The following is a 26,361-nucleotide window of genomic DNA, read 5'->3' on the forward strand; positions in this document are numbered from 1 at the left end:
CAGGGAAGTCCTTGCCTGTGTGTTTTAAAAGGACAGTGGAGGCAGGTACCTTCTTGTCAGGGATTTCTGTGCTGTTCTCGTGGTATGCTTTTTCTGTTAGAATAGACTGGTGTCGTGGGGCTTAGCACTGCCATTTGCAGGCTGGGAGCTAGCTCTCAGGAACTGACCAGGTACCTTGATGGCAGTATTTCTCTTTAAGCTGAGTTGAGTGCCATTCTACTAACAGGGATATATTAAGCACAGACTGAGCAAGGTATGCCTTCTGTATAGGCCTTGAGAAGTGAGATACGATTTTTTTTTTTTTTAAAGAAGGATGATCAACAGAAAATCAATTCTTGAAAATGGGCTCCAAAGACAAAAAAATGGCCAGTAAACACATAAAATGATGCTCAACATTATTAGCCATTAGTGAAATGCAAATCATAATCACAATAACATGCCACTCACTTAGGATAGCTGTTAATACCAGTGATGATGTGGAAAAATTGAAATCCTCTTGCATTGCTGGTGAAAATACAAAATGTTGCAACTGCTTTGGATAGCAGTCTGACAGTTCTTCAAAATGTTAAAACACTTCATAGGATCCAGCAGATCCCCTTCTAGATATATGTCCAAGAGAAATGAAAACATGTCCATTCAGAAACTTGAATACAAATGTACAGTATTACTCATAGAAGCCAAGATGTAGAAGCAATCCAAATATCCATTAGCTGATGAATAGATAAAATGTGGTTATGTCCATTCAAAGCAAAAAGTAAATGAAGTACTGATAAATATTACAACTTGAAAGAACCTTGAAAATAAGTGAAGCCAGTTAAAAAAAGACACCTGTTATTTCATCTATGTGGAATGTATAGCATAGGCAAATCCGAAGAGACAGAAAGCAAAGTGCTTGCCAGGACCGGAGGGGATGGGGATTGGGAATGTCTGCTGATGAGTATGGGGTTTCATTTTGTAGCCAGTCCTTGTCGATTGACTTGACGTGCAGTGACCAAAAACTCTTCAAGAGAAAAAGATCACTTTTGTATTGGAAGAGCAAAGCATTGTGGGATTCTTTCGTTTAGGATGAAAAAAAGGGACCCAAGGCAGGATGCAAAAAGCCAGATTTCTTTAGGTATGTAATGATATAAAAAGGGGTAATATAATTACATTATTTACAGTACTTAAAAATTCTACAGCTTTAGCAGGAATATTCTTTGCCTTATTTAAAACACCACACTTAAAGCTGGTTTTCCTCCAAAAAGTGGGGTTATTTCTAAATGATTTTATCCCTGATACACTGTTTCTTCAAATTTGCTTTGCTAAGTCACTTCAGTCGTGTCTGACTCTGTGCAACCCCATAGACGGCAGCCCACCAGGCTCCGCTGTCCCTGGGATTCTCCAGGCAAGAACACTGGAGTGTGTTGCCATTTCCTTCTCCAATGCATGAAAGTGAAAAGCGAAAGTGAAGTCACTCAGTTGTGTCCGACTCTTGGCAACCCAAGGGACTACAGCCAACCAGGCTCCTTGGTCCATAGGATTTGCCAGGCAAGAGTACTGGAGTGGGGTGCCATTGCCTGTTTCTTCAAATTACTCTATAGGAAAAATAAAGTTTAAATGCAATATATTATTTTAGAAGTATGTATACTGTTCATTCAGTACAAGAAAGCCAACTAAGTAAAGCCTATCCAATTCCCTATTGAACCATGTTCAGTTATAAAAGAATACAAATGAAACCAGCAAAAATGCCAACTAGAAATAATTAAGTACCTTAGGGAAATATACAACAGTAGTGTAACATCATTAAAGTGAGTTACTGGGCAAAGAATGGATTACATTATATAAAACCTTTGACCTACAATCAACACAAAATGGGCAGAAGATGGAGATTAGTGATTCAGCTTATTTTCTAGTGAAGTTTCTTAAGCAAACTGAAAATTGTGAGTAAAAGCTTAACACAATGTTAACATCAATTTTGAATGACCTAGAGTTTCATAGAATGAATTCAGCTGGCAATTGCTGTTATTTTGAGGGTGGCATCAGCCAATAAGCTGAAAGATACAGTATTTTTAAGGCCTACATTTTAAAGATTATATGTAAAATACTATTTTATCATCTGGCTTCAATATGATTCAATACACTGAAGATGGCCAACTTGCAAAGTAGATTTTTGCATATAATTTTCAGTGTCATATTAGCTCAGTGTCTTTTTTATTGTGTGTTTAAAGCTTACCTTGAATTTAAGGTTTTCTTTTCAAAACTTGAGATTTTTTAATAAGAGTTTTTTAATGACTATATATTATAAACTTGGTAAATTACATTTAGCAATGGCTATCCCAGTTTCTCAGGAATTGATATTTAGACATTATTGCTATCTACTACTGTGAACCAAAACTGGGATTTAAACAGCAGTAGGTAACAGTGGAGCATGGCTAAACCATTTAAATGACAACATGAGAAAGTCAGTTCATTCTCTGAACTTACTGAAGTAGACTCATTTCTCAAGTGAATTTTTTTTTTTTGGTCATCTTAGGCTTCTTTTTTCTAATTTATGTATACTCCAGACTTTTTTTTTTAATGTTTTTCCAAATTTCTTCAAAAGAAATAATGAGATTGATCTTGCTTGCTTGACCCAAGCTTGTAAGTAAAAAGTTCAAGATGAGTCCTCTGGGAAAAAATTAGATTGGGTAATACACTTGTGATTAGTTTATGACTGAAACATCATCATTAGACTAAAGTTAAAAATGGTAGAGATACCAATTCACATCCACTTGCATGACTAAAAAGTGAAATAGGTTGATGAATGTGGAGAAACTGAAATTTGTGTATTGCTGGTGGGAATGTAAAAAACATTGCAGCTGCTCTGGAAATCATTTTGGCATTTTCTCAAAGTTTCTAAGTAGAACCTCCATATGGCCCAGCAGTCTACTCATAGGAATATAACCCAAAGAACTGAAATAGCTGTTGAAACAAAACTTCTACACAAATGTTTATAAGCCTTATTCACAATAGCCAAAATGTAGAAATAACCAAAATGTCCATTTGTACAGACAAAATATGGTGTACCCATACAATGAAATATTATTCCACTATACAAAGGAATGAAATGTTGATGCATACAACATGGAGGAACACAGGCTAACTGAAAGAAGCCAGACAAAAAGTCATGTAGTGTATGATTCCATTTATGTGAAATACCCAGAATAGGGAAGTCCAGTGAGGCAGAAAGCAGATTAGGCCAGGGGTTGGAGGGTAAGAGTAAATTAATTGGTATGGAATTTCTTTTGGGGGTGATGAAAATGTTTTGAAAGTAGTTAACAGACGGTAGCCATACAACATCCTGAATGTACTCAATGCAATGGAATTATATACTTTAAAATGGTTAGTCTTACATGAATTTCACCTGTTTAAAAAATGTTTTGGTATCATCTCAGAATATAGTATTGTAATTCTGAAGTTAGTGCCTAAAAAAAATCACCCAAGTTAATAACAGCTCTTAAACCTTCAATGTTAAAAGCATGTACTTTCTAAAAAAGTGGGACAACAGAATTTGAATATTACCAAAATCAGTTAATCCTCTTAATATTGTTTCCCTTTCCAAAATGGAATCTAAATTGCATTTCCTTAGTATTACATTGAGCAAAATGTTAAAATTTTCAAAACTTTCAAATTTTTTCTTTTTGTTGTCTGGCTTGTGAGATTTTAGTTCCCTGACCAGGGTTAGAACCCAGGCCCTCAAGCAGTGAAAACCCAGAATCCTAACCACTGGACCACCAGCAAATCCCCATGCTCAAACGTGGGGATTTAAATTTTGTATTACGTTTGGAAAACTAGTTGGCTCTTACTTTAGAGAAAAGATTTTCCCTGTTTAGTTGTCATGTGGGTCTTGACAATAAACTAATAGTGCAATTCTGTCCTTCATTATATATGGGTTTTGCTTTTGTCTCAAACTAGTTTGTAAGGAATTTCTGCTTGCATTTCATAGCTGGAAAATCTAAAGCTATCCGTTTCTCCCAGGGAGATTTCCCCACAGTAGCATTCTTTGGACTTCTCTACCTTGAGTTATATTCCTCAGAGATCCACCTTGAGCTGAAACTACATTTTGATGACTCAAATCACGGATGAGTAAAATTCTTAAAAATTTTAACTGAGTTTATAGAATTTAAAGAACATCACATGATAGTCAGAAATGGTTTGTTTGCTAATGAATTATAAACTACCAGTTTGTATGTCTGAGTGGCAACTGTTTAAGAATTCATTTAACAGGAATAATGTATTCTATAGTGTTCTTAAGTATTATAGTTTGTAATCAATAATATAAAATTTCAAAACATTAATTCCTATAGCAAAACAAGTTCTTGCTAGTACATTGTACTTTGCTGGTTACATAGTACAATCTGATTCACCAGAATCGCTCGACTTGCCATATTTAATTACATATACTGCTGCTGCTGCTGCTAAGTTGCTTCAGTCGTGTCCGACTCTGTGCGACCCCATAGACAGCAGCCCACCAGGCTCCCCCGTCCCTGGGATTCTCCAGGCAAGAACACTGGAGTGGGTTGCCATTTCCTTCTCCAGTGCATGAAAGTGAAAAGTGAAAGTGAAGTCGCTCAGTCGTGTCCAACTCCTAGCGACCCCATGGACTGCGGCTCACCAGGCTCCTCTGTCCATGGGATTTTCGAGGCAAGAGTATTGGAGTGGGTTGCAAAAACTCAAATGTAATAGAAAAATTCAATCACAGAGATGGCTTTTAAACACTTAAAACTTTCTGAAATAACACTTTATTCTAACTCACATACAAGGACATTTTGGTATGCTATTTACAGTTTTCATGAAAGTGAAAGTGAAGTTGCTCAGTCGTGTCTGACTCTTTGTGACCCCATGGACTGTAGCCTACAACGCTCCTCTGTCCATGGGATTTTCCGGGCAAGAGTACGGGAGTGGGGTGCCATTGCCTTCTCCAGGGGATCTTCCCCACCCAGGGATTGAAACCGGGTCTCCCGCATTGTAGGCAGACGCTTTACTGTCTCAGCCAGTTTTCTTAGTGTTTCCTAACTTTGGGCTTCCCAGGTGGCACAGTGGTAAAGAACCCACCTGCCAATGAAGGAGATGCAGGTTTGATCCCTGGGCCAGGAAGATACCCTGGAAAGGAAATGGAAGTCCAATCCAGTATTTGTGCCTGGAAAATTCCATGGACAGAGGAGCCTGGTGGGGTACAGTCCATGGGGGTCAGAGTGGGACATGACAGTGACAGCACAACTTTGGACAAACTGTGTGAACGTAGCCGTGTACTAGAGATCTGACCAGAGTATATGGCACTTCAAAATAATACTCTATATTCTAATATTCTGAAATGCCTGTGTGATCATTGTCTAGTCAGCAAACACCAAATTTGAAGAGTCAGGATGTGGATGTTTAACAAGTATGTAGAATTTTTGTGACCAGAGTTCAATATAGCTAGCTGTAGTGTTATTAATAATACAGGACTTGTATGTTTTTCTCATGGGCACGAGGAAGTCATATTACACTTTGTTTCTCAGCTTTTTGTTTTCTCAGCTTACTGTCAAAGTGTCAATATGTATGAAACGAAATCAAAACCAGATTTTAAATGGAAAAAAAAATTGCAAAAGAATCAGATTCTGGCTTCAATATATTTTGTATCTGTAAACTGATGTTAAAATGCTTTTAAAATGCTATTTAGGAAGGCACAATTTGGTAGCTTCAATTTTTCATTTATAGCTTTTAGATCCCAAAAAACTGCCACCTTTTTTTTGCTTCAAGTACTTTTAAGCACTTCAAAGTTCAATCTGAAGTGCAGGTAAAACCCTCTCATTTTCAAAATTACTAAGAGTAAACAATACACTGGATAGTGAGCAGAATATGAAAATAAATGCAGGCTACTTCATCAAAAGAGAAAAGTTCTTACCAGGCTTAGAGATTAAAGAAGATGGAACAAAGGGCTTCATGACTGGAAAATCAGAGCTCTGGTTGAAGTGAGCTCTAGCTATCTAAGCTAGAAGTTAAATGCAGAAATACAAGATGACATTATGGTTATCCTGAACATGAGGCTGCAGCTAAAGCATTACAAATAAAGTATGGTGATAACTGAGTTAGAAAACCTTAGTCACTAATCAGCTAGACCTAATCAGTAAAACTATAATTTGTAATTTTCAAGAATTTGGCTTCATATTTTTTAAAAATTTTAGTGTATAAATTACATATACAATGTTTTCCTATAACTCAAGCTATAATATAATGTTCAAGTCTATAAGTTTATTCCAGAGATGCTCAGAAACCCCATTACTACTCTCCCTTTCTCCTATTTAGAAAAACTAACAATTTCAAAAATACTTGCAGCACAGAAATACTCCATGGTTCATCCACTATTTCAAGCCCGTATCAGTAGGCAGTCTTTCAAAAGTAATGCATTGTGCTATTCTCCTAATACCTAATACTACAGGGTCAAATACCCTGTTGATTTATGAACATTTTCCATGGGCAAGAGTGTTACAGACAATAGGATCAAGTTGACAATGTTACTGTTCACTTTGAATACTAAATTGTGCTTGCATCCTTAAAGTTAAGATGAGCTGCAGTAAGGATGGGACCATAAATATGTCCATTTATGCCATACACTAAAAATTAAATCCTAAAAATAAGACGGTGAAAATACCTTATGTTAATTGAAAATTAAAAGATGAAAACCAATAGGAATTGGTAATGGTGTACTTTTTTGTTAAAGCTCTGAAGTTGTATGAAATTGCCATCCACACTGAGGTAGAGACAGGCCCTAATGTTATTCCTTCCTTGTGTTAGAACTTAAGTCCTCTCACTTCCAACTTGTATGTGCTCTCCCCCTAATTACATATACATCATTTAATTTGAAGTGTGTTATGATAGAAAAATTACAAGACCATTCAGGTTTTTTTTTTCTTTACAAAATTCTTAATTAGCAAAAAAAAAAAGTACTTATAAAATGTACACAGTGTTCTTCCTGCCAGTCATAAATATTTTTGTTTTTCCTCCAAGTATAGAAAAAAAGGGTAGAGAAACTGTATTATGCAAACATTATGACAGTCATGTAATGAAGACACTAGAGCATAACTAACAGATAAGAATATTTTACCTTAGTGTCTAATTATCCTCTTTGAAAGTTATACATAAACTCTGATTCATATTAAATCTCCTACTAAAGCAGATTTAAATTCTATTAGACACAAATCTACTTCCATTTTAAATCACATACAAGTGCTATGTGGTCAGAGGGATGGGAAACACTAGGTAAGGCTTGGTGGGTGGTAACTTCTTCATGACTAGGTAATGGAATCACTTGTTCAACTTCTAAAGCATGTAAGTCAATGAAAATATAATCCAGACATCCATGAAAGCCACCAACGTAATTTGTGTAAGCAGGTTCACCACAAGCACTTTTCAGTTTGAAGAAATGGCTAAGAGACATGTTGCATCGTTCCTCTTCCCCATTGGAGGTCCAGTCTTCATGATCCTCAGCAATGCTGCCATTGATGACAAAGTGATACATTCCTGTGGATGGGGTACTATTAAAGTCCCCACAAAATATAACTGGTATGCCGGGATACAGATCACAAGAGACATGTCTAATGTGAGCCAAGGCTACTGCCATTTGAATGAGACGAATGTACCCACCTAGGAATATAAAAAACATTAATGTTAACCTGCCTTAAAAAAAAATTAAAAACCCACAAATTATAGTATCTGGGTAGCATTCAGGATATTTATTTGTATGTGTGGGGAGGAACTGGAGGAAGGTGGTTAAACATAAAATTTCAAGTTTCAAGATTAATGATATTGGGTAATTAATACACAACATGATGGCTATAGTTAATAGCGCTGTATCTGGGTGAACTCCGGGAGTTGATGATGGACAGGGAGGCCTGGTGTGCTGCAATTCATGGGGTCGCAAAGAGTCGGACAGGACTGAGCGACTGAGTTGAACTGAACTGAAGGGAGTAAATCCCAGAAGTTCTCATCACAAGGAAAAAAAAATTTTGGGGGTGTTATATGAAATTATGGATGTTAACTTATTGTGATAATCACTTTGCAATATACATAAGTCATTATGCCATATACCTTAAATTGTACAGCACTGTGTTATAAACTATATTTTGACAAAACAAAGAAAAAATGTATTTGTGTAAAACAGCTTTTACCAACTTTAAGTTACCATGTTTAAGCCACTTGTGAAAATCAACAAAACCTACCTTTGGGGTGCCAGTAGAGATGGGTATTAGCAACACATATCTTTTTAGAAGAGTCCTTTGTAGACTGAAGAACAGAAACCTAAGATAAACAGAAAATGCTGACTTCAGTTTCTATTTCCCGTTCTGAAAAAAAATTTTTTTTAAATCTAACACTATATGATGAACTGACATTTTATTCCAAAACCTTCCCTGCTGATGAAGTATGATAGAAATTATGCAACTTAACTTTTAAATTTTGGAGTATACATGAATGGGATTCAGCGTAATATTTTAATAACAACCTAACATATAGAGGAAGATGAATACAGTTCAGATGGTAACACTAAGGTTGGAGATGGTGTTTTTAAGTGGTAAGTATAGGCATAGGAGTCAGGCAGAAGTAGCTTTGAATACCCACTGTACCATTTATAGCAGTGTGACCTGGAAAGTGACATTTCTTTTTCCTAAACCAGCTTCATCATGAGTGAAAAAGAAGCAATATCATCCACTTCAAAGAGAAAATTTAATTGTGTGAATTAAATGAGCTTACTCAGAGGTGCATGATACACAGTAGGTGCTCAAAAAAATGGAAGCTAATTTTTTTAATATGAACAAAATCAGTTACCTAAAAAATGGACAGAGTTTTAGAGTAACATCTATAAAACGGGAACTGCAGGATTACTATGAGCCAAAATTAAAAGCTAATATTTATGGAGCACAAAGATGCTGGAGGCTTAAATTTGAAGTTTTTCAAAATGTGTCACCAGTGTTTGGTAAGTAATAATAAAATATTAACTACTAAATTTTCTTATTTAGCTAAATACACGAAATCGTAAGCACGTCTTTTTTCAAGGTAACCTGAAGCGTACAGGGCGCATTTCAGGTACTCAGTATTTGCTCAATGAATGAATGAAGGCTAAATGACGTGCTTAAGATTCAAGAGTAAACACTTTTCAGTAGAGTCTGGTCTTCATCTTTACTATAAGCACCCCCACCCCTGGCACCCCTTCCAGAACGAGTATGTACAGAGACTGGCGAAGTCACTTTACCTGAACGACAGAAGACCTCTGGAGCACCCTTTCTTGCGCTGATGGATACAAAGCTAGTTTCTCCAGCAGTTCTTTGTGAAGTGGGTCGGACTGCAGGGCTTCATGGAAAGCAATGTCATGCTGGCTTAGGAGGCTGAACTTGGACTTTCGGTAGAAAGTGGCCAGGCCTTCATGCTGCTTGATTCGAAACACGCCCTCCAGCCCAAAGGCCTCGAGGGCCGGCATCAAGCTGTCTGTAAACACGCAGCGGTCAACTTCCTGCAAACAGATGAGGTCGGCGTTGTAGCCCGTGAGCTCCTTTTGGATAAGGTTCTGGCGGTAGTCGAGTTCCAGAGCGTAAGGGGCACAGTATGGGTACAGGACCGTCCGCGAGAACTCAGTCTGGGCGTATGTGTCAGCCAGAATGTTGTAGGAGACTGTGCGGATGAGAGCGTCATCCGTCACCTTCTTTGTGTACAGATGCCGGTGGTCAAAGGTGCAGGTGCCGGGCCCAGCCTCCACTGGACACACACTTTCCAACTCCCGGCTTGGCCCGAAGCGCTGCCCATTGCCCGGAGTGCAATGTAGCTTGAGCCGTAGCCCGATGTCGGCATTAGACGGGGTGTAGACGCGCTCGTCTACACCCGTCTCGGTCCAACCAGGAGAGGGCGAAGAGGGAGACGATGACGAGGGGCCTCCGCCCTCTGGCTCCGCCGCTCTGGGTTTGGTTTCCTTGTACCAGCGAAAGAGGGAGCCGGTGGGATCCCCAAATTCGACGCCGAGCTTGGGGCATACCGGGAAGCCGGCCATGATGTAGCGCGGCAACTGTAGCTCGGTGAAGGCGGGTGGGTTACGCTCCACCTTGTACTTGACATCACCAATCTGCAGCACCGCACCGTCCTGCCAGGCATCCACATTGAGCACGTCTTCAGCTACTGCCTCCTCTCGGTAGTACAGCTTCACCACGGGCTCACAGGCTGCAGCCGGCTCAGGCCCAGGCCCAGCACAAGCCACACCACTGCCTGCGTTTGGCCGGTTCTTCCTGCTTTTCTTGGCGGCAGCGACTTTAGCGTGGCCTTTAAGGGCATTGGTAGCGATCCGGCTGAGAGCCCGACCCAACGGCTCGCTCTGGTCGCGCTGCATGTTCTTGTGGCTGCCGTCGGCCAGGGCAAATGAAAGGCTTAGCTTAGGCTCGGAAGGCACACAGCGCACTACAGCGCGCTCCATCGCGCCCACCGAGGTCTCAGACGCCGCCTCGGTCCGACTGCGCCGCTCCACCGCCGTGCGGACCCCACGAAGCGCGGCGCGGACGCCTGGGAGCCTCCACATGAACTTGGTGGCCCAGTAGCTGTCAAGACCTGGGGCTGACCTGGGGCTGAGCAACCGCCAAGTGTCAAGTAGAGACAGAGACACCGCAGCCGCCGGTTCCGGGATCCATTCAGTCCCTCAACTTCCGGCCGGCGAAGAGAAAGTGCACTGAGCTACCGCCACGCACTTTCGCCAGGCAGCTCACCTACTCCTTTTCTCCATAGCCACGCTTTTTTCGAATCCATCTGGCTTAATTTTATCTTTAACAAGAGTCATAAGGCTGGAAAAAGAGAAGAAAATATAGAGGTTCCAGAAGGAAATATTAGACTCCACGATTTTAACGAAAGTGCAGTTGGCGGGCAGAAGAGAAGGCGAGCTCAAACCGGAAGTGATGGGGGTGATGTCACGGGTTTCGCTTCTTCGAAGGAGATAGACGTGGTGCCTGGGTTTTAAGCGCTTGCCTTCTGTTGCTGCCTTGTGCTAGGGCGTAGGGAACTCTACCCAGATTGCCAGCCTTTGTGCAGGTGTGGAAAGTGTTTCTTAGTTGTCAGCATTATTCCCAACGTTGCTCACCTTCCTCTGAGGTGTGGGTTCACCTCTGGCCGAGCCAGCGCCGACGCGCGAAGCAGAGCTTTTGTGGTAGTAACTACGAACGATATATCGTGAAGTCGCTCAGTCGTGTCCGAGCTCTTTGTGACCCCATGGACTGTAGCCCACCAGGCTCCTCCATCCATGGAATTTTCTAGGCAAGAGTACTGGAGTGGGTTGCCATTTCCTTATAATAGCTCCCAATTAGGGAGCAGTGACTGTGCTGAAAACATACAAATATGAGGTCCAAAGAGATTAAGTTACGTGCTCGAGGCCAAACAGACGTGGCTGAATGAATGACAGGAGACAGAATAGTCAATGAGTAAAAGGAAATGAGAAATGCAGTTTCTTTGAAAACCACATGAAAAATATTGCAAGGGACAAATTTTGTGTTAAATATAATTAAGTGATTAACTGAAGAAAAAAAAAAAAACAACTCTTGAAGTTTCAAAGAAGAAATTGAGAATTCTCTCGTCACGGCAAAGGATTTGTTTGCATCTACTTTCCCGTCTCCTACAACTAGAATGTTTACTGAGTGTCTAATAATAAGCCATACTGTTTTCCCCTGGCTTACAGTGAGGAAAAAACAAAACTTTTTTTCTAAAAGAAGGATGAATTTTGCAGTCGTTTGAAATTTATATTCTTGTCCTCCCCTTTCCCAAGGCAGCAAGCATTTGCCGAGGTGACTGGATACCTGATGGTATGTAATGTGGGGCTACACTGAAGGGATAAAAGTCATTACATTATATCAGCTGACTGCCTGAAGAGAGTCTCAGTACTCCAGTTCATAGCACCCACATTAGCAAATATAAACTTTGAACTGGCATTTTTGTTCATACAACTTTGCAGAACTCAATCTTAAAGAAAGATGTTTAAAGAATGTCAAGTCTATTTAAAGAAAGCTAAGAGCCCTGTTAGAAAATATGGGAATTCCCTGGCAGTCCAGTGGTTAGGAGTCCACACTTTAACTGTTGGAAGTGAAAGTGAAGTCGCTCAGTCGTGTCCGACTTTTTGCGACCCCATGGACTGTAGCCTACCAGGGTCCTCCGTCAATGGGATTTTCCAGGCAAGAATACTGGAGTGGATTGCCATTTCCTTCTCCAGGAGATCTTCCCGACCCAGGGATTGAACCCGCCTCATAGACAGACGCTTTACCGTCTGAACCACCGGGGAAGTCCTTAACTGCTGAGGGCCTGAATTCAGTCCCTGGTGGGGGAACTAAGGTCTTGCAAGCTGGGAGGTGCGCAAAAAACAACAACAAAAATAACCCTGAAACAAAAACCCTATTAGAAAATGGGACTTTCTTTAGAGTAATCTGATCTACTTTAACTCTGTAGCAGAGTCTTAATCCCAGTTTGAGACAGATACTTTGAACTGTCATACTTTCAGGGGTTTTTTTGGCTTTTGAGTTAAAAAAAATTTTTTTTCATGGAGTAAAAACATATCCGCAGTGAAAAATGGTAATATTCCCACTCTGACTCCTATACATATGCAAACATTTATGAATTTATACCCTTTCCCCCACTTTTTTTACACAAAAGTAGTATACCCATCGTTCTGTATCTTTGCTTTTCATTATCTGCTGTTATTTCTTTCAAGAGAAAGTTTCTGCAAGTTTCCTGTGTCTCAAATTCACATGGAAAGTTTAATTTGAACTCAAAAGACTTGAAAATAATAAGTGGTGTGTTTGAAGCTAAATTTTTATGAGGCTAAATGGTAGCACAGTTATAATTACATAATTGAAATTTGAGATTGGAAGACTGAACCAATACTTTGTTTTCCCTGATACCAAAAGAAATGTAAAAAATAACATTTTATTCATGCATTCTCAATTCATACCAAGAAACACAAGCTAACTTTTACTAATCAAAAGCTATGGTTGATGGAATTATTTTTGTTACTTATAAATATATCTGCAGAGATTAGCATGTGAAGACAGTTTCTGGTAATTACCTTCAGTTAATAAATTGGCATAGATCATTAATATACTTCCATTTTTTATAAATTTGAGGTCAACATGAAACTGTAGTTTTGAGTGATAGCACTCAGAAATTTTGAGTGGTACTTGGTGATAATCACTACAGGGTAATTTATTTTCTTATATATTCAAATTTTAATAATTTCTATTTGTTTTCTAACAGATCAGTTTCTATTTGTTTAAAATTTTTTTGAGTTTTATTGAGATATAATTGATGTATAAGATGGTATTAGTCCAAGATGTACAACCTAATGATTTGACATATGTATATATTGCTGAATGATTACCACAGTAAGTTTAATTAACATTCATTTCCTCAGTAGTTACAATTTTTTTCTTGTAATGAGAACTTTTAAGGTCTATTCTTTTATAATTTTCACATATAGTGTAGTCACCATGCTGTACAGTCCATTCCATTCCAGAACTTGCTTATCTTACAACTGGAACTTTTTACCTTTTTGATCACACATTTTCTTCATCCAACACCCTCCATCTGTTCTCTGTATCTGCGAATCAGATTTTTTTAGATTCCACATATAATTGAAATCATACAGTATTTGTCTTTGTTTGACTTATTTCTCTCAGCATAATGCCCTAGAAGTCTATCCTTTGTTGTCACAATGGCAGGATTTCCTTTTTTATGGTTGAAAAATATTCCATTATGTATCTGTTAAATATATCTCTACATCAGTATCATATATACATATCTTGCATTTCCTTTACCCACTCATCCATTAATGTACAGTTAACATTTAGGTTGTTTCCATGTGTTGGCTATCATGAATAATGCTGCGGGCATGCGTGCTAAGTTGATTAAGTCATGTCCAACTCTTTTCAACTCTATGGACTGTAGCTTGCCTGACTCCTCTGTCCATGGGAATTCCCCAGGCGAGAATACTGGAGTGGGTTGCTACACTCTCCTCCAGGGGATCTTCCTGACTTAGGGATTGAACCCGAGTCTCTTATGTCTCCTGCATTGGCAGGTGGGTTCTTTACTACTAGCGCCGCCTGGTCAGCCCAAATAATGCTGCACTAGACGATAAACATGCAGGTAACTTTTTAGGATATTGATTTTGTTTCCGGCAGTGGCAACCCACTCCAGTACTCTTTCCTGGAGAATCGCATGGACAGAGGAGCCTGGTGGGCTGCTGTCTATGGGGTCGCATAGAGTTGGACACGACTGAACGACTTCACTTTCACTTTTCATGCATTGGAGAAGGAAATGGCAACCCACTCCAGTGTTCTTGACTGGAGAATCCCAGGGACAGGGAGCCTGGTGGGTTGCCGTCTATGGGGTCACGCAGAGTCGGACATGACTGAAGCGACTTAGCAGCATAACTGGAAGTGGAATGCTGAATTGGTAGTTCTTTTAATTTTTTGAGTAACTTTTATTTCTGTACTGTTTTCTAGAGTGGCTGCATCATTTTCAGATCAGATCAGATCAGTCGCTCAGTCGTGTCCGACTCTTTGCAACCCCATGAATCGCAGCACCCCAGGCCTCCCTGTCCATCACCAACTCCCGGAGTTCACTCAGACTCACGTCCATCGAGTCAGTGATGCCATCCAGCCATCTCATCCTCTGTCTTCCCCTTCTCCTCTTGCCCCCAATCCCTCCCAGCATCAGAGTCTTTTCCAATGAGTCAACTCTTCGCATGAGGTGGCCAGTACTGGAGTTTCAGCTTTAGCATCATTCCTTCCAAAGAAATCCCAGGGCTGATCTCCTTCAGAATGGACTGGTTGGATCTCCTTGCAGTCCAAGGGACTCTCAAGAGTCTTCTCCAACACCACAGTTCAAAAGCATCAATTCTTCAGCGCTCAGCCTTCTTCACAGTCCAACTCTCACATCCATACATGACCACAGGAAAAACCATAGCCTTGACTAGATGGACCTTTGTTGGCAAAGTAATGTCTCTGCTTTTCAATATGCTATCTAGGTTGGTCATAACTTTCCTTCCAAGGAGTAAGCGTCTTTTAATTTCATAGCTGCAGTCACCATCTGCAGTGATCTTGGAGCCCAGAAAAATAAAGTCTGACACTGTTTCCACTGTTTCCCCATCTATTTCCCATGAAGTGATGGGACCAGATGCTATGATCTTCGTTTTCTGAATGTTGAGCTTTAAGCCAACTTTTTCACTCTCCACTTTCATCAAGAGGCTTTTGAGTTCCTCTTCACTTTCTGCTATAAGGGTGGTGTCATCTGCATATCTGAGGTTATTGATATTTCTCCCGTCAGTTTTGATTCCAGCTTGTGTTTCTTCCAGTCCAGCGTTTCTCATGAGGTACTCTGCATAGAAGTTAAATAAACAGGGTGACAATATACAGCCTTGACGTACTCCTCTTCCTATTTGGAACCAGTCTGTTGTTCCATGTCCAGTTCTAACTGTTGCTTCCTGACCTGCATACAAATTTCTCAAGAGGCAGGTCAGGTGGTCTGGTACTCCCATCTCTTTTAGAATTTTCCACAGTTTATTGCAATCCACACAGTCAAAGGCTTTGGCTTTTCCTATTTGGAACCAGTCTGTTGCTCCATGTCCAGTTCTAACTGTTGCTTCCTGACCTGCATACAGGTTTCTCAAGAGGCAGGTCAGGTGGTCTGGTATTCCCATCTCTTTCAGAATTTTCCACAGTTTATTGGGATCCACACAGTCAAAGGCTTTGGCATGGTCAATAAAGCAGAAATAGATGTTTTTCTGGAACTCTCTTGCTTTTTCCATGATCCAGCGGATGTTGGCAATTTGATCTCTGGTTCCTCTGCCTTTTCTAAAACCAGCTTGAACATCTGGAAGTTCACGGTTCACATATTGCTGAAGCCTGGCTTGGAGAATTTTGAGCATTACTTTACTAGCGTGTGAGATGAGTGCAATTGTGCGGTAGTTTGAGCATTCTTTGGCATTGCCTTTCTTTGGGATTGGAATGAAAACTGACCTTTTCCAGTCCTGTGGCCACTGCTGAGTTTCCACATTTGCTGGCATAGTGAGTGCAGCACTATCACAGCATCATCTTTCAGGATTTGGAATAGCTCAACTGGAATTCTATCACCTCCACTAGCTTTGTTCGTAGTGATGCTTTTTAAGGCCCACTTGACTTCACATTCCAGGATGTCTGTCTCTAGGTCAGTGATCACACCATCGTGAATATCTACCAATGCTATTTTTTTATTTTAAAATATTTATTGTAACTTATAATGATTATATTATATATTAATAATACTATACAGCATAGTATGTATAATACATAATACAGTTGTATCATTTTTTTCAGTTTTAAAATTGAGATGCAGCTATATCAATTAATGTAAGTATAGTGAAAGTGATAGTCACTCGGTTGTGCTTGCTTCTTTGAGACCCCACAGACTATAGTCCGCCAGACTCCTCTGTTCATGGAATTCTCCAGGCAAGAATATTAGGATGGGTAGTCATTCCCTTTGGAGAGGGTAATGGCACCCCACTCCAGTACTCTTGCCGGGAAAATCCCATGGACGGAGGAGCCTGGTGGGCTGCAGTCCACTTTCATGCATTGGAGAAGGAAATGGCAACCCACTCCAGTGTTCTTGCCTGGAGTATCCCAGGGATGGGGGAGCCTGGTGGGCTGCCGTCTATGGGGTCGCACAGAGTCGGACACGACTGAAGCGACTTAGCAGCAGCAGCAGCAGTCATTCCCTTCCCCAGGGGATCTTCCCACCCAGGGATCAAACTTGGGTCTTCCATGTTGCAGGCAGATTCTTTACTGTCTGAGCCACCAGGGAGCCCCTAATATAAGTATAATTAATCTTAATGTAACAGTAAAGAAAAACTTATTTTGAAGGGAAAAATCAAAGAACTTACATAAAACATAACACAGTTTAGCTCCATAAAGAACTCTTCAGCATATAAGTTCTTTTCTTTTTCCTGCACACCCATTTTAAATTTTGAAATGAACAATACATAGTTTAAAGCATAGTACGTTAGTTTCATATGTTCTCTTAGCATCATTAACATTTCCATTAAGAAATAGAAAACAATTTTTTTGTATAGTATTAGAGAATCACATTTTAGTGTCATTACACTGGTGCTTTTAAATAATTAAGGTTTTGTGAAATATAATTATCTGGTTATAAATAATATTTCTAACCCCTAGACTCAGAAATAGAGCCTTTAAAGGAAGCATTTTAAGCTGCAAATTAAATATGTTTAGATATTTTTTCCTTTCTTTCAAAGCAAAATAGGTAATAAAATTCCAGATGTATCTTTTGCAAAAATTGATAGGCTGATCTTAAATTTTATATGGAAATGCAAAGTATCTAGAAGAGTCCAAATGACTACTTTTTATAAAAGAAGAACAAAGTTGGAAGACTAACACTACTCAAATTTAAAACTATAGTTGACCCCTAAACAACATGTGGAATTAAGGGCATCAGTCCCCCTCCCTACCCCATTACAGATGAAAATCCATGTATAACTTTATAGTCGGTTCTCCAGATCCAGTGTTTAGCATCTGCTGATTCAGCCAACCGACAATCGTGCATAGTACTGTAACATACGTTTAGTGAAAAAAATCTGTATATAAACTGGATAGTTCAAAACTGTCTTGTTTAAGAGTCAACTGTATAACCGTTTTTCCAAGACACTGTAGTACTGGAATAAAGATAGACACACAGATCAAAGGAACAGAATTGATTGTCCAGAAATAAACCTTTATATTACGGTAAATTGATTTTTCAATAGAGGTGTCAAGGTGATTCAGTGAGAAAAGGACAGCGTTTTCAACAAAGGGTACTCGAACAACTGTGTATATATATATATATGCAAAAAAATAAACTTGAATCGGCATCTCTTACCACATACAGAAATTGACTCTAAATGTATCATAGACCTAAGTGTAAAACCAAAAAGTAGAGGACACAGAAAATCTTCATGATCTTACCTATCTTTCATAGATAACAACCTTAAAATCATAATCTATTAAAGAAAAAATACCTTGTTTGACTTTATACAAATGAAAAAATTTTACTCTTCAAAAGACATGATTAAGAAAATGAAAAGACAATCTACAGACCAAGAGAATATATTTGCAAATTATCTGATAATGTGTATCCAGAATATAAAGAACTCTTACAGCTTCATGATCAAAAGCTAAATAGTCCAACTTAAAAATGGATAAAGATTTAAATAGACATTTCATTAAAAAATATGTTAATGGATAATAAGCACACGAAAAGACATTCAACATTATTTGTGTTTAGGAAATGTAAATTAAAGCCATAATAAGATACCACTGTATGCCCATTCCAATACTTGTAATAGACAATATCAAATGTTGACAAGGAATGTGGAGGAATTAGAATCATTGTATTGTTTTTTTTTTGATAAGTAAAATCTTTCAGCCACTTTGGAAAACAGTTTGACATTTTCTTAAAAGATCAAATAATCTTATTATTTATCCCAGCAATTCCTACCAATGAGAAATAAAAGTGTTCATCCAAAGATTTGTTCACAAATGTTCATGGGAGGATTATTCATAGTAGCCCTAAAGAGGAAACCATCCAAATGTCCATCAGCTTCTGAATGAATAAACCAAATGTGATATCTTCATTTAATGGAAGACTGTTGTTGTTTGGCTAGTTGTTAAGTTGTGTCCAACTCTTTTTTGACTCCATGGACTATATAGCCCACTAGTCTCCCGTGTCCATGGGATTTCCCAGGCAAGAATTCTGGAGTGGGTTGCCATTTTCCTCCTCCAGGTAATGGAAGACTATTCAGCAATAAAAAGGAGTGAATTTCTGTCACATATTATGTATGGATGAACCTCAAGCACATCATTAAGTGAGAAAAGCCAGACACAAAAGACCACATAATATAAGATTCCATATATATGAAAATTTTCAGAAATTGTAAACCTATAGAAACCAAAAGCAAATCAGTGGTTGCCTAGGACTGGAAGTGGGAGTGAGGATTGACTGCATATAAGCTGAAGGGAATTTTTGCAGTGATAGAAATGTTCTAGAACTGGATCCTGTTAATGGTTGCACAACTATAAATACACTAAAGTACCCATTGAATTATATACTTCAAAATGGTGAATTTTATAGTATTTAAATTATACCTATAAGAAGCTGTTTGACAAAAGATATGCATTGTATTAGTCAAGATTTAATGAGGGAGGCAAAACTCTTTTAGTCTTTGCCCAGCTTCATTCCATATTCCAAGGCCAAATTTGCCTGTTACTCTAGGTGTTTCTTGACTTCCTACTTTTGCATTCCAGTCCCCTAAAATGAAAAGGACATATTTTTTGGGTGTTAGTTCTAAAAGGCCTTGTAGGTCTTGATAGAACCGTTCAACTTCAGCTTCTTCAGCATTACTGGTTGGGGCATAGACTTGGATTACTGTGATATTGAATGGTTTGCCTTGGAAACAAACAGAGATCATTCTGTCGTTTTTGAGATTGCATCCAAGTACTGCATTTCGGACTCTCTGTCGACTATGATGGCTACTCCATTTCTTCTAGGGATTCCTGCCCACAGTAGTAGATGTAATGGTCATCTGAGTTAAATTCACCCATTCCAGTCCATTTTAGTTCGCTGATTCCTAGAGTGTCGACGTTCACTCTTGCCATCTCTTGTTTGACCACTTCCAATTTGCCTTGATTCATGGACCTAATATTCCAGGTTCCTATGCAATATTGCTCTTTACAGCATCGGACCTTGCTTCTATCACCAGTCACATCCACAACTGGGTATTATTTTTGCTTTGGCCCCATCCCTTCATTCTTTCTGGAGTTATTTCTCCACTGATCTCCAGTAGCATATTGGGCACCTATTGACCTGGGGAGTTCCTCTTTCAGTATCCTATCATTTTGCCTTTTCATACTGTTCATGGGGTTCTCAAGGCAACACAAGAGAAGATTCTACACATAGACATCACCAGATGGTCAACACCGAAATCAGATTGATTATATTCTTTGCAGCCAAAGATGGAGAAGCTCTGTACAGTCAACAAAAACAAGACCAGGAGCTGACTGTGGCTCAGATCATGAACTCCTTATTGCCAAATTCAGACTTAAATTGAAGAAAGTGTGGAAAACCACTAGACCATTCAGGTATGACCTAAATCAAATCCCTTATGATTATACAATGGAAGTGAGAAATAGATTTAAGGTCCTAGATCTGATAGATAGAGTGCCTGATGAACTATGGACTGAGGTTCATGACATTGTACAGGAGACAGGGATCAAGATCATCCTCATGGAAAAGAAATGCAAAAAAGCAAAATGGCTGTCTTGGGAGGCCTTACAAATAGCTGTGAAAAGAAGAGAAGCGAAAAGCAAAGGAGAAAAGGAAAGATATAAGCATCTGAATGCAGAGTTCCAAAGAATAGCAAGAAGAGATAAGAAAGCCTTCTTCAGCGATCAATGCAAGGAAATAGAGGAAAACAACAGAATGGGAAAGACTAGAGATCTCTTCAAGAAAATTAGAGATACCAAGGGAACATTTCATGCAAAGGTGGGCTCAATAAAGGACAGAAATGGTAATGGACCTAACAGAAGCAGGAGATATTAAGAAGAGGTGGCAAGAATACACAGAAGAACTGTACAAAAAAGGTCTTCACAACCCAGATAATCACGATGGTGTGATCACTCACCTAGACCCAGACATCCTGGAATGTGAAGTCAGGTGGGCCTTAGAAAGCCTCATTACGAACAAAGCTAGTGGAGGTGATGGAATTCCAGTAGAGCTATTTCAAATCCTGAAAGATGATGCTGTGAAAGTGTTGCACTCAATATGCCAGCAAATGTGGAAAAGTCAGCAGTGGACACAGGACTGGAAAAGGTCAGTTTTCATTCCAATCCCAAAGAAAGGCAATGCAAAAGAATGCTCAAACTACCGCACAATTGCACTCATCTCACACGCTAGTAAAGTAATGCTCAAAATTCTCCAAGCCAGGCTTCAACAATACGTGAACCGTGAACTTCCTGATGTTCAAGCTGATTTTAGAAAAGGCAGAGGAACCAGAGATCAAATTGCCAACATCCGCTGGATCATGGAAAAAGCAAGAGAGTTCCAGAAAAACATCTATTTCTGCTTTATTGACTATGCCAAAGCCTTTGACTGTGTGGATCACAATAAACTGTGGGAAATTCTTCAAGAGATGGGAATACCAGACCACCTGACCTGCCTCTTGAGAAATTTGTATGCAGGTCAGGAAGCAACAGTTAGAACTGGACATGGAGCAACAGACTGGTTCCAAATAGGAAGAGGAGTACGTCAAGGCTGTATATTGTCACCCTGCTTATTTAACTTCTATGCAGAGTACATCATGAGAAACGCTGGGCTGGAAGAAGCACAAGCTGGAATCAAGATTGCTGGGAGAAATATCAATAACCTCAGATATGCAGATGACACCACCCTTATGGCAGAAAGTGAAGAGGAACTCAAAAGCCTCTTGATGAAAGTGGAGAGTGAAAAAGTTGGCTTAAAGCTCAACATTCAGAAAACGAAGATCATGGAATCTGGTCCCATCATTTCATGGGAAATAGATGGGGAAACAGTAGAAACAGCTGACTTTATTTTCCTGGGCTCCAAAATCACTGCAGATGGTGACTGCAGCCATGAAATTAAAAGACGCTTACTCCTTGGAAGGAAAGTTATGACCAACCTAGATAGCATATTGAAAAGCAGAGACATTACTTTGCCAACAAAGGTCCGTCTAGTCAAGGCTATGGTTTTTCCAGTGGTCATGTATGGATGTGAGAGTTGGACTGTGAAGAGAGCTGAGCACTGAAGAATTGATGCTTTTGAACTGTGGTGTTGGAGAAGACTCTTGAGAGTCCCTTGGACTGCAAGGAGATCCAACCAGTCCATTCTGAAGGAGATCAGCCCTGGGATTTCTTTGGAAGGAATGATGCTAAAGCTGAAACTCCAGTACTTTGGCCACCTCATGCGAACAGTTGACTCATTGGAAAAGACTCTGATGCTGGGAGGGATTGGAGGCAGGAGGAGAAGGGGACGAAAGAGGATGAGATGGTTGGATGCCATCACCGACTCGATAGACGTGAGCCCGAGTGAACTCCGGGAGATGATGATGGACAGGGAGGCCTGGGGTGCTGCGATTCATGGGGTCACAAAGAGTCGGACATGACTGAGCGACTGAACTGAAGTGAATGAGGAAGGCAGAACAAGTAGATTATATATATGCCTTATACATATCTAGTATTTGTATGTTTATATATATGATTTATTACAGGAAACTAACTGGCTTATGCAACTTAGGGGGCTAGTGAATCAAGTCTAAGATCTGTAGGGATAGGCTATCAGGAAGGGGAGAGCCAGAGAGGGGAGAGTGATGGTAGACCAAGCTGCTGTTTGGAGTCTAACTCAGGGCATGTCTAAAACTTTTAAAAAGTTCTTCCACTGATTGAATGAAGCCCTCATAATCTCCGTAGTGTAACATCAGGGCCTTGAATTACATCTGGAAAATCTCTTCATCACAGCAGTAGATTAGTGTTTGAATAACTGGATGAAGGTGTGTGCAGAATATAAAAAGCTACTCTTCTCCTTTCAGTCCCTAACCAGATTGACATGTTTAAAAACCATCACAGAGGGGACTTTCTTGATGGTCCGATGGCTAAGACTCTGTGCTCCCAATGCAAGGGGAGTGGGTTTGATCCCTGGTCAGAGAACTAGATCCCGCATGCTGCAACTAAAAATCCTGCATGCCGCAACTAAGACCCTGAGCAGCCAAATTAAGAATGAATGTAAAAACAATACTGATAAAACAAAAAGTCTTTCCCAACTAAAAAAACCACATGAAATTAACCAGGTTTTTGTTTAAAAAAATACATATATCATATGATAGTGCTTGTATGTGGAATCTGAAAGATGACACAAACGAACTTAGCAAAATATAAATAGACTCACAGATACAGAAAACAAACTTATGCTTACCAAAAGGTAAAGTGGGAGGATGAATTAGGAGTTTGATTAAAATATTCACATTTACTATATATAAAATAGACAACCAAAAAGGACCTACTGTATAGCACAGGAAACTGTACTCTTTATCTTTTAATAACCTATAATGGAAAAATATCTAAAAAAAGAATATATACAGATATATAACTGAATCAGTTTGCTGTACACTTGAAACTAACACAACATTGTAAATCAACTATATTTCATTATAAAATTTTTAAAAAGACTGTGACAAAAAAAAAAAAAACAAGTGTTTTGTTTTCTACAAAAAGATAGGCTGCTTTTACAAGGTCTGAGGAATTTCAGTTTGTTCATTCACTGACTCAAATGATGTTTTTTAGAGGAACTATTGTGTGCCAGGATAGGCTGTACTCTCATTTAAAAAAATTCTACATACTCACTGGCACATAGAAGATGCTCAAATATTTATTGAATGACTATGCCATCAATGCACCACTAGATTTTATTCATCTGCTGATTTTATTTATGCATATGGTATTTGTGTAGGCCATCATCACTTAGATGGAGTATCCATTGTGCAGTCTCAAACAGCAACGTTTCAAGTTTCTTTCTCCAAGCATATTCAAAGCATGTACACACTTAACTTTTTCTGCCAAGAATTTCCTGAAGGAAATATGCAGTCGAAACAAATAGCAAGTAGAGAAACAAGATAAATTAAATTCTTGATTGGTTATAATATTTACAGGGAAGTCGCTAGGGGACACTTGAAGACTTGATCTGCCTTGACAGTGAGTGTTTTACATGAATCTGTTTCCAGCAATTCCACCGTCCTCATTCACCCACCCTCCATTTACTAGAGTAATGAATATTATTGTTATGATAATCCTAATCTGTCGCAGCTCAGCAACTGCCTCTCCAGGCAACATTTACTGTTCTATCCAGTTGCGACCGCGACGGTTTCCATGGCGACAACTTTGTTTCTACGCGGCGACCGCCCAGCTCGGCAGGAACCTGTGGGGTTCCGGATGTTTCCCCATCGTTTTCTTTTTGCCTTTCACCACTGGAGTTCTCTGAACGTTTCCCTCTTATCCGAGCAGCCGGAAAGAAGTGAAAGCAATCAGACAGGTACTTTCTTGTCCTCAACTCTTCTCTTTACCCCTCTCCCAGGGCAGGAGATTTTGAATTGGATACCCGCCCAAATCGTCTCTTTTTCGAGGCACGATTCCCCGAGTTTTGTGGGCATCCGCGGCAAATGCAGTTGCTATTACAGTTCATTGTTCAGTACTTATATGACATTTCAGATTTCTTAGGCATTTAGTATGCCTATGTTTTGCTTGATCTTAGTGTTGCTTTCCAGGAAGCTGGAAAAGCTAAGATAAAATACTGATGTTTAAAAATATTAGCGATGTAAAGTATCAGCTTTTGGGGGAAAGGGATTATACCTCGACAGCTGGATTATGTTGTTGTGATTTGCATTTTAGGGAAAATTTGAACTCAAAATTTCAGAACTGTGAGGGTATTTAGAGAGCATCTAATCCAGTTTCATAATTTCATCCATGAGGAAGCCCTCACTCACAGGCAAGTGACAGCTTCATTTCTTTACAGCAGTGAATGGTGGGACTCCTAACAGGAATCCCTATCCATTTATCTCAACTACCATTCTTGGGAGGAAGATATAAAGAGACCTAGAACTTTTGATATTGATATGTAAGATACATTATAAATATATTGAGACTAGCTTTTACAATAATGGCTTTATGGACTTTTTCTCTTCACAGTACAGAGAATTTTAATCTTTAGGGGACCAAGATGTCAGATCCAAACAAAGCTGCTATTGCAGCAGAAAAAGAGGCCCTGAACTTGAAGTTACCTCCCATTGTTCGTCCCCCTGAAGACATAGGTGTTGACACACCAGCACAGAGTAAGTTGCTGAGTTACAGACGATCCAAGGAGCAGCAGAAGACAATTAATCAGTTAGTGTAAGTAGCATATTAGTAAATAATCCTTGTTTGGAATTTGAGTGAAATAATCAGTGTTTTCACACATAAAATGTCTTATCTATTTTGGTTGTTCATGAGCAAAATACCATCTTCAAATTCACTTAGGAAAACAATTGAAAAAGTAATAGTAATGAGAATAAATGTTGTACAGTGCTTACAGTGTTTATTCTAAGCATTGTTTTTATTGTTTTACGTATACTTCTCACAACAGCCCTATAAGATGGGTACTGTTGTTACTGCTATTTGTAGATGAGTGAACCGAGGTGCAGAGAAGTAACTTGCCTGAAGTTCTCACAACTTGGATTTGGACCCAGACAGTCTAGTCCTAGAGTTCACATACTTTGAACACCACACTATTCCTCCTTATGATATATGATAACCATACTGGTCCCTGAAAGTAAAAGCAAGTAACTGCGCCTCTTAATTGTCCTTGAGCAAACACTTAGTAAAAAATGTTGAAACTACTTGTACTTAAAATTTTTTTCTGTACAGAAGAAAATAGAGTCTAACATCCTGCCCTTTCCCTTCCAATTTAGTGGAAATTAAAACTAATTTAGGGACTTCCCTGGTCTTCCAGTGGTTGAGAATTTGCCTGCCAATGCAGGGGACATGGGTTTGATCCCTAGTCTGGGAAGATTTCACATGTTGCAGGGCAACTAGGCCTGTGCGCCACAAGTACTAAGCCCGCTCACCAAAACTACTGAAGCCAAAAAACAAATGAACAGAAAAACACAGATAATGTAGGCACCAGCTACCAAAGGCTGTGATAAGGATGGTTCAGTCAATTCAGCATTTACTGGGATTTCCCTAGGTACCTGACTCTGCTGGGCTATGGGAATAAATAAGAAAAAGACATTGAGCTCACCTGTCAGATTTGAACTTAACACTTAACTACAAACAGGGAATTTCTCTCTGGTGGATTTCTGCTTATCCTTCTGCATTCTCTTTCCCTTTTTGGTCTGCCTCCTTTATATATATTTTCACAACTGACTACATTTTTCTCTCTGTTATATTGTTATGATCATTTTGTTGCTAGTTAAAATAAGTTAGGGGCTTCCCTGACGGCTCAACAGATAAAGAATCTGCCTGCAGCATAGGAGACACAGAAGACTCGAGTTTGATCCCTGGGTCTGGAAGATCCCCTGGAGGAGGGCATGGCAACTTACTCCAGTATTCTTGCCAGGAAAATCCCATGGACAGAGGAGCCTGGTGGGTTACAGTCCATGGTGCAAGAGTGGGCTACAGTCCATGGTACAAAAGTTGAACACAACTTTTCAACTAAACCATCACCGCCATTAATCACATAACTTCTTTAGAATTACATTTTTATTAGTCAATCTTCTAATCATTTAAA

At 39.4% G+C, this 26,361-nt stretch overlaps 2 protein-coding genes across 15 annotated transcripts in view; one reads left to right on the plus strand and one right to left on the minus strand.

Annotated features, from left to right (window-relative positions):
* Positions 1-383: 383 nt before the first annotated feature.
* PDE12 (phosphodiesterase 12) lies at positions 384-10,555 on the minus strand. Its single transcript, XM_061396591.1, has 3 exons — positions 9,248-10,555; positions 8,220-8,298; positions 384-7,644 (listed from the first exon to the last, which is right to left on the minus strand). The coding sequence occupies exons 1-3, from the start codon at positions 10,553-10,555 to the stop codon at positions 7,202-7,204; spliced, it is 1,830 nt and encodes a 609-aa protein (XP_061252575.1). The 3' UTR covers positions 384-7,201.
* Positions 10,556-10,822: 267 nt separating this feature from the next.
* DNAH12 (dynein axonemal heavy chain 12) overlaps positions 10,823-26,361 on the plus strand; it is a 191,444-nt gene continuing 175,905 nt past the window's right edge. For 7 of the 14 annotated variants that reach the window (XM_061396583.1, XM_061396584.1, XM_061396585.1 and 4 more), the window contains exon 1: positions 20,593-24,986. In XM_061396583.1, the coding sequence (XP_061252567.1) occupies positions 24,817-24,986 (170 nt within the window). In that variant the 5' untranslated portion in view covers positions 20,593-24,816. Of the gene's footprint in view, positions 11,823-20,592; positions 24,987-26,361 lie in introns of those variants that run through there. The other 7 variants (XM_061396578.1, XM_061396581.1, XM_061396579.1 and 4 more) reach the window with 5 other exon arrangements.

The sequence above is a fragment of the Bos javanicus genome, chromosome 22 (assembly GCF_032452875.1).
Source record: "Bos javanicus breed banteng chromosome 22, ARS-OSU_banteng_1.0, whole genome shotgun sequence".
Lineage (NCBI taxonomy): Eukaryota > Metazoa > Chordata > Mammalia > Artiodactyla > Bovidae > Bos > Bos javanicus.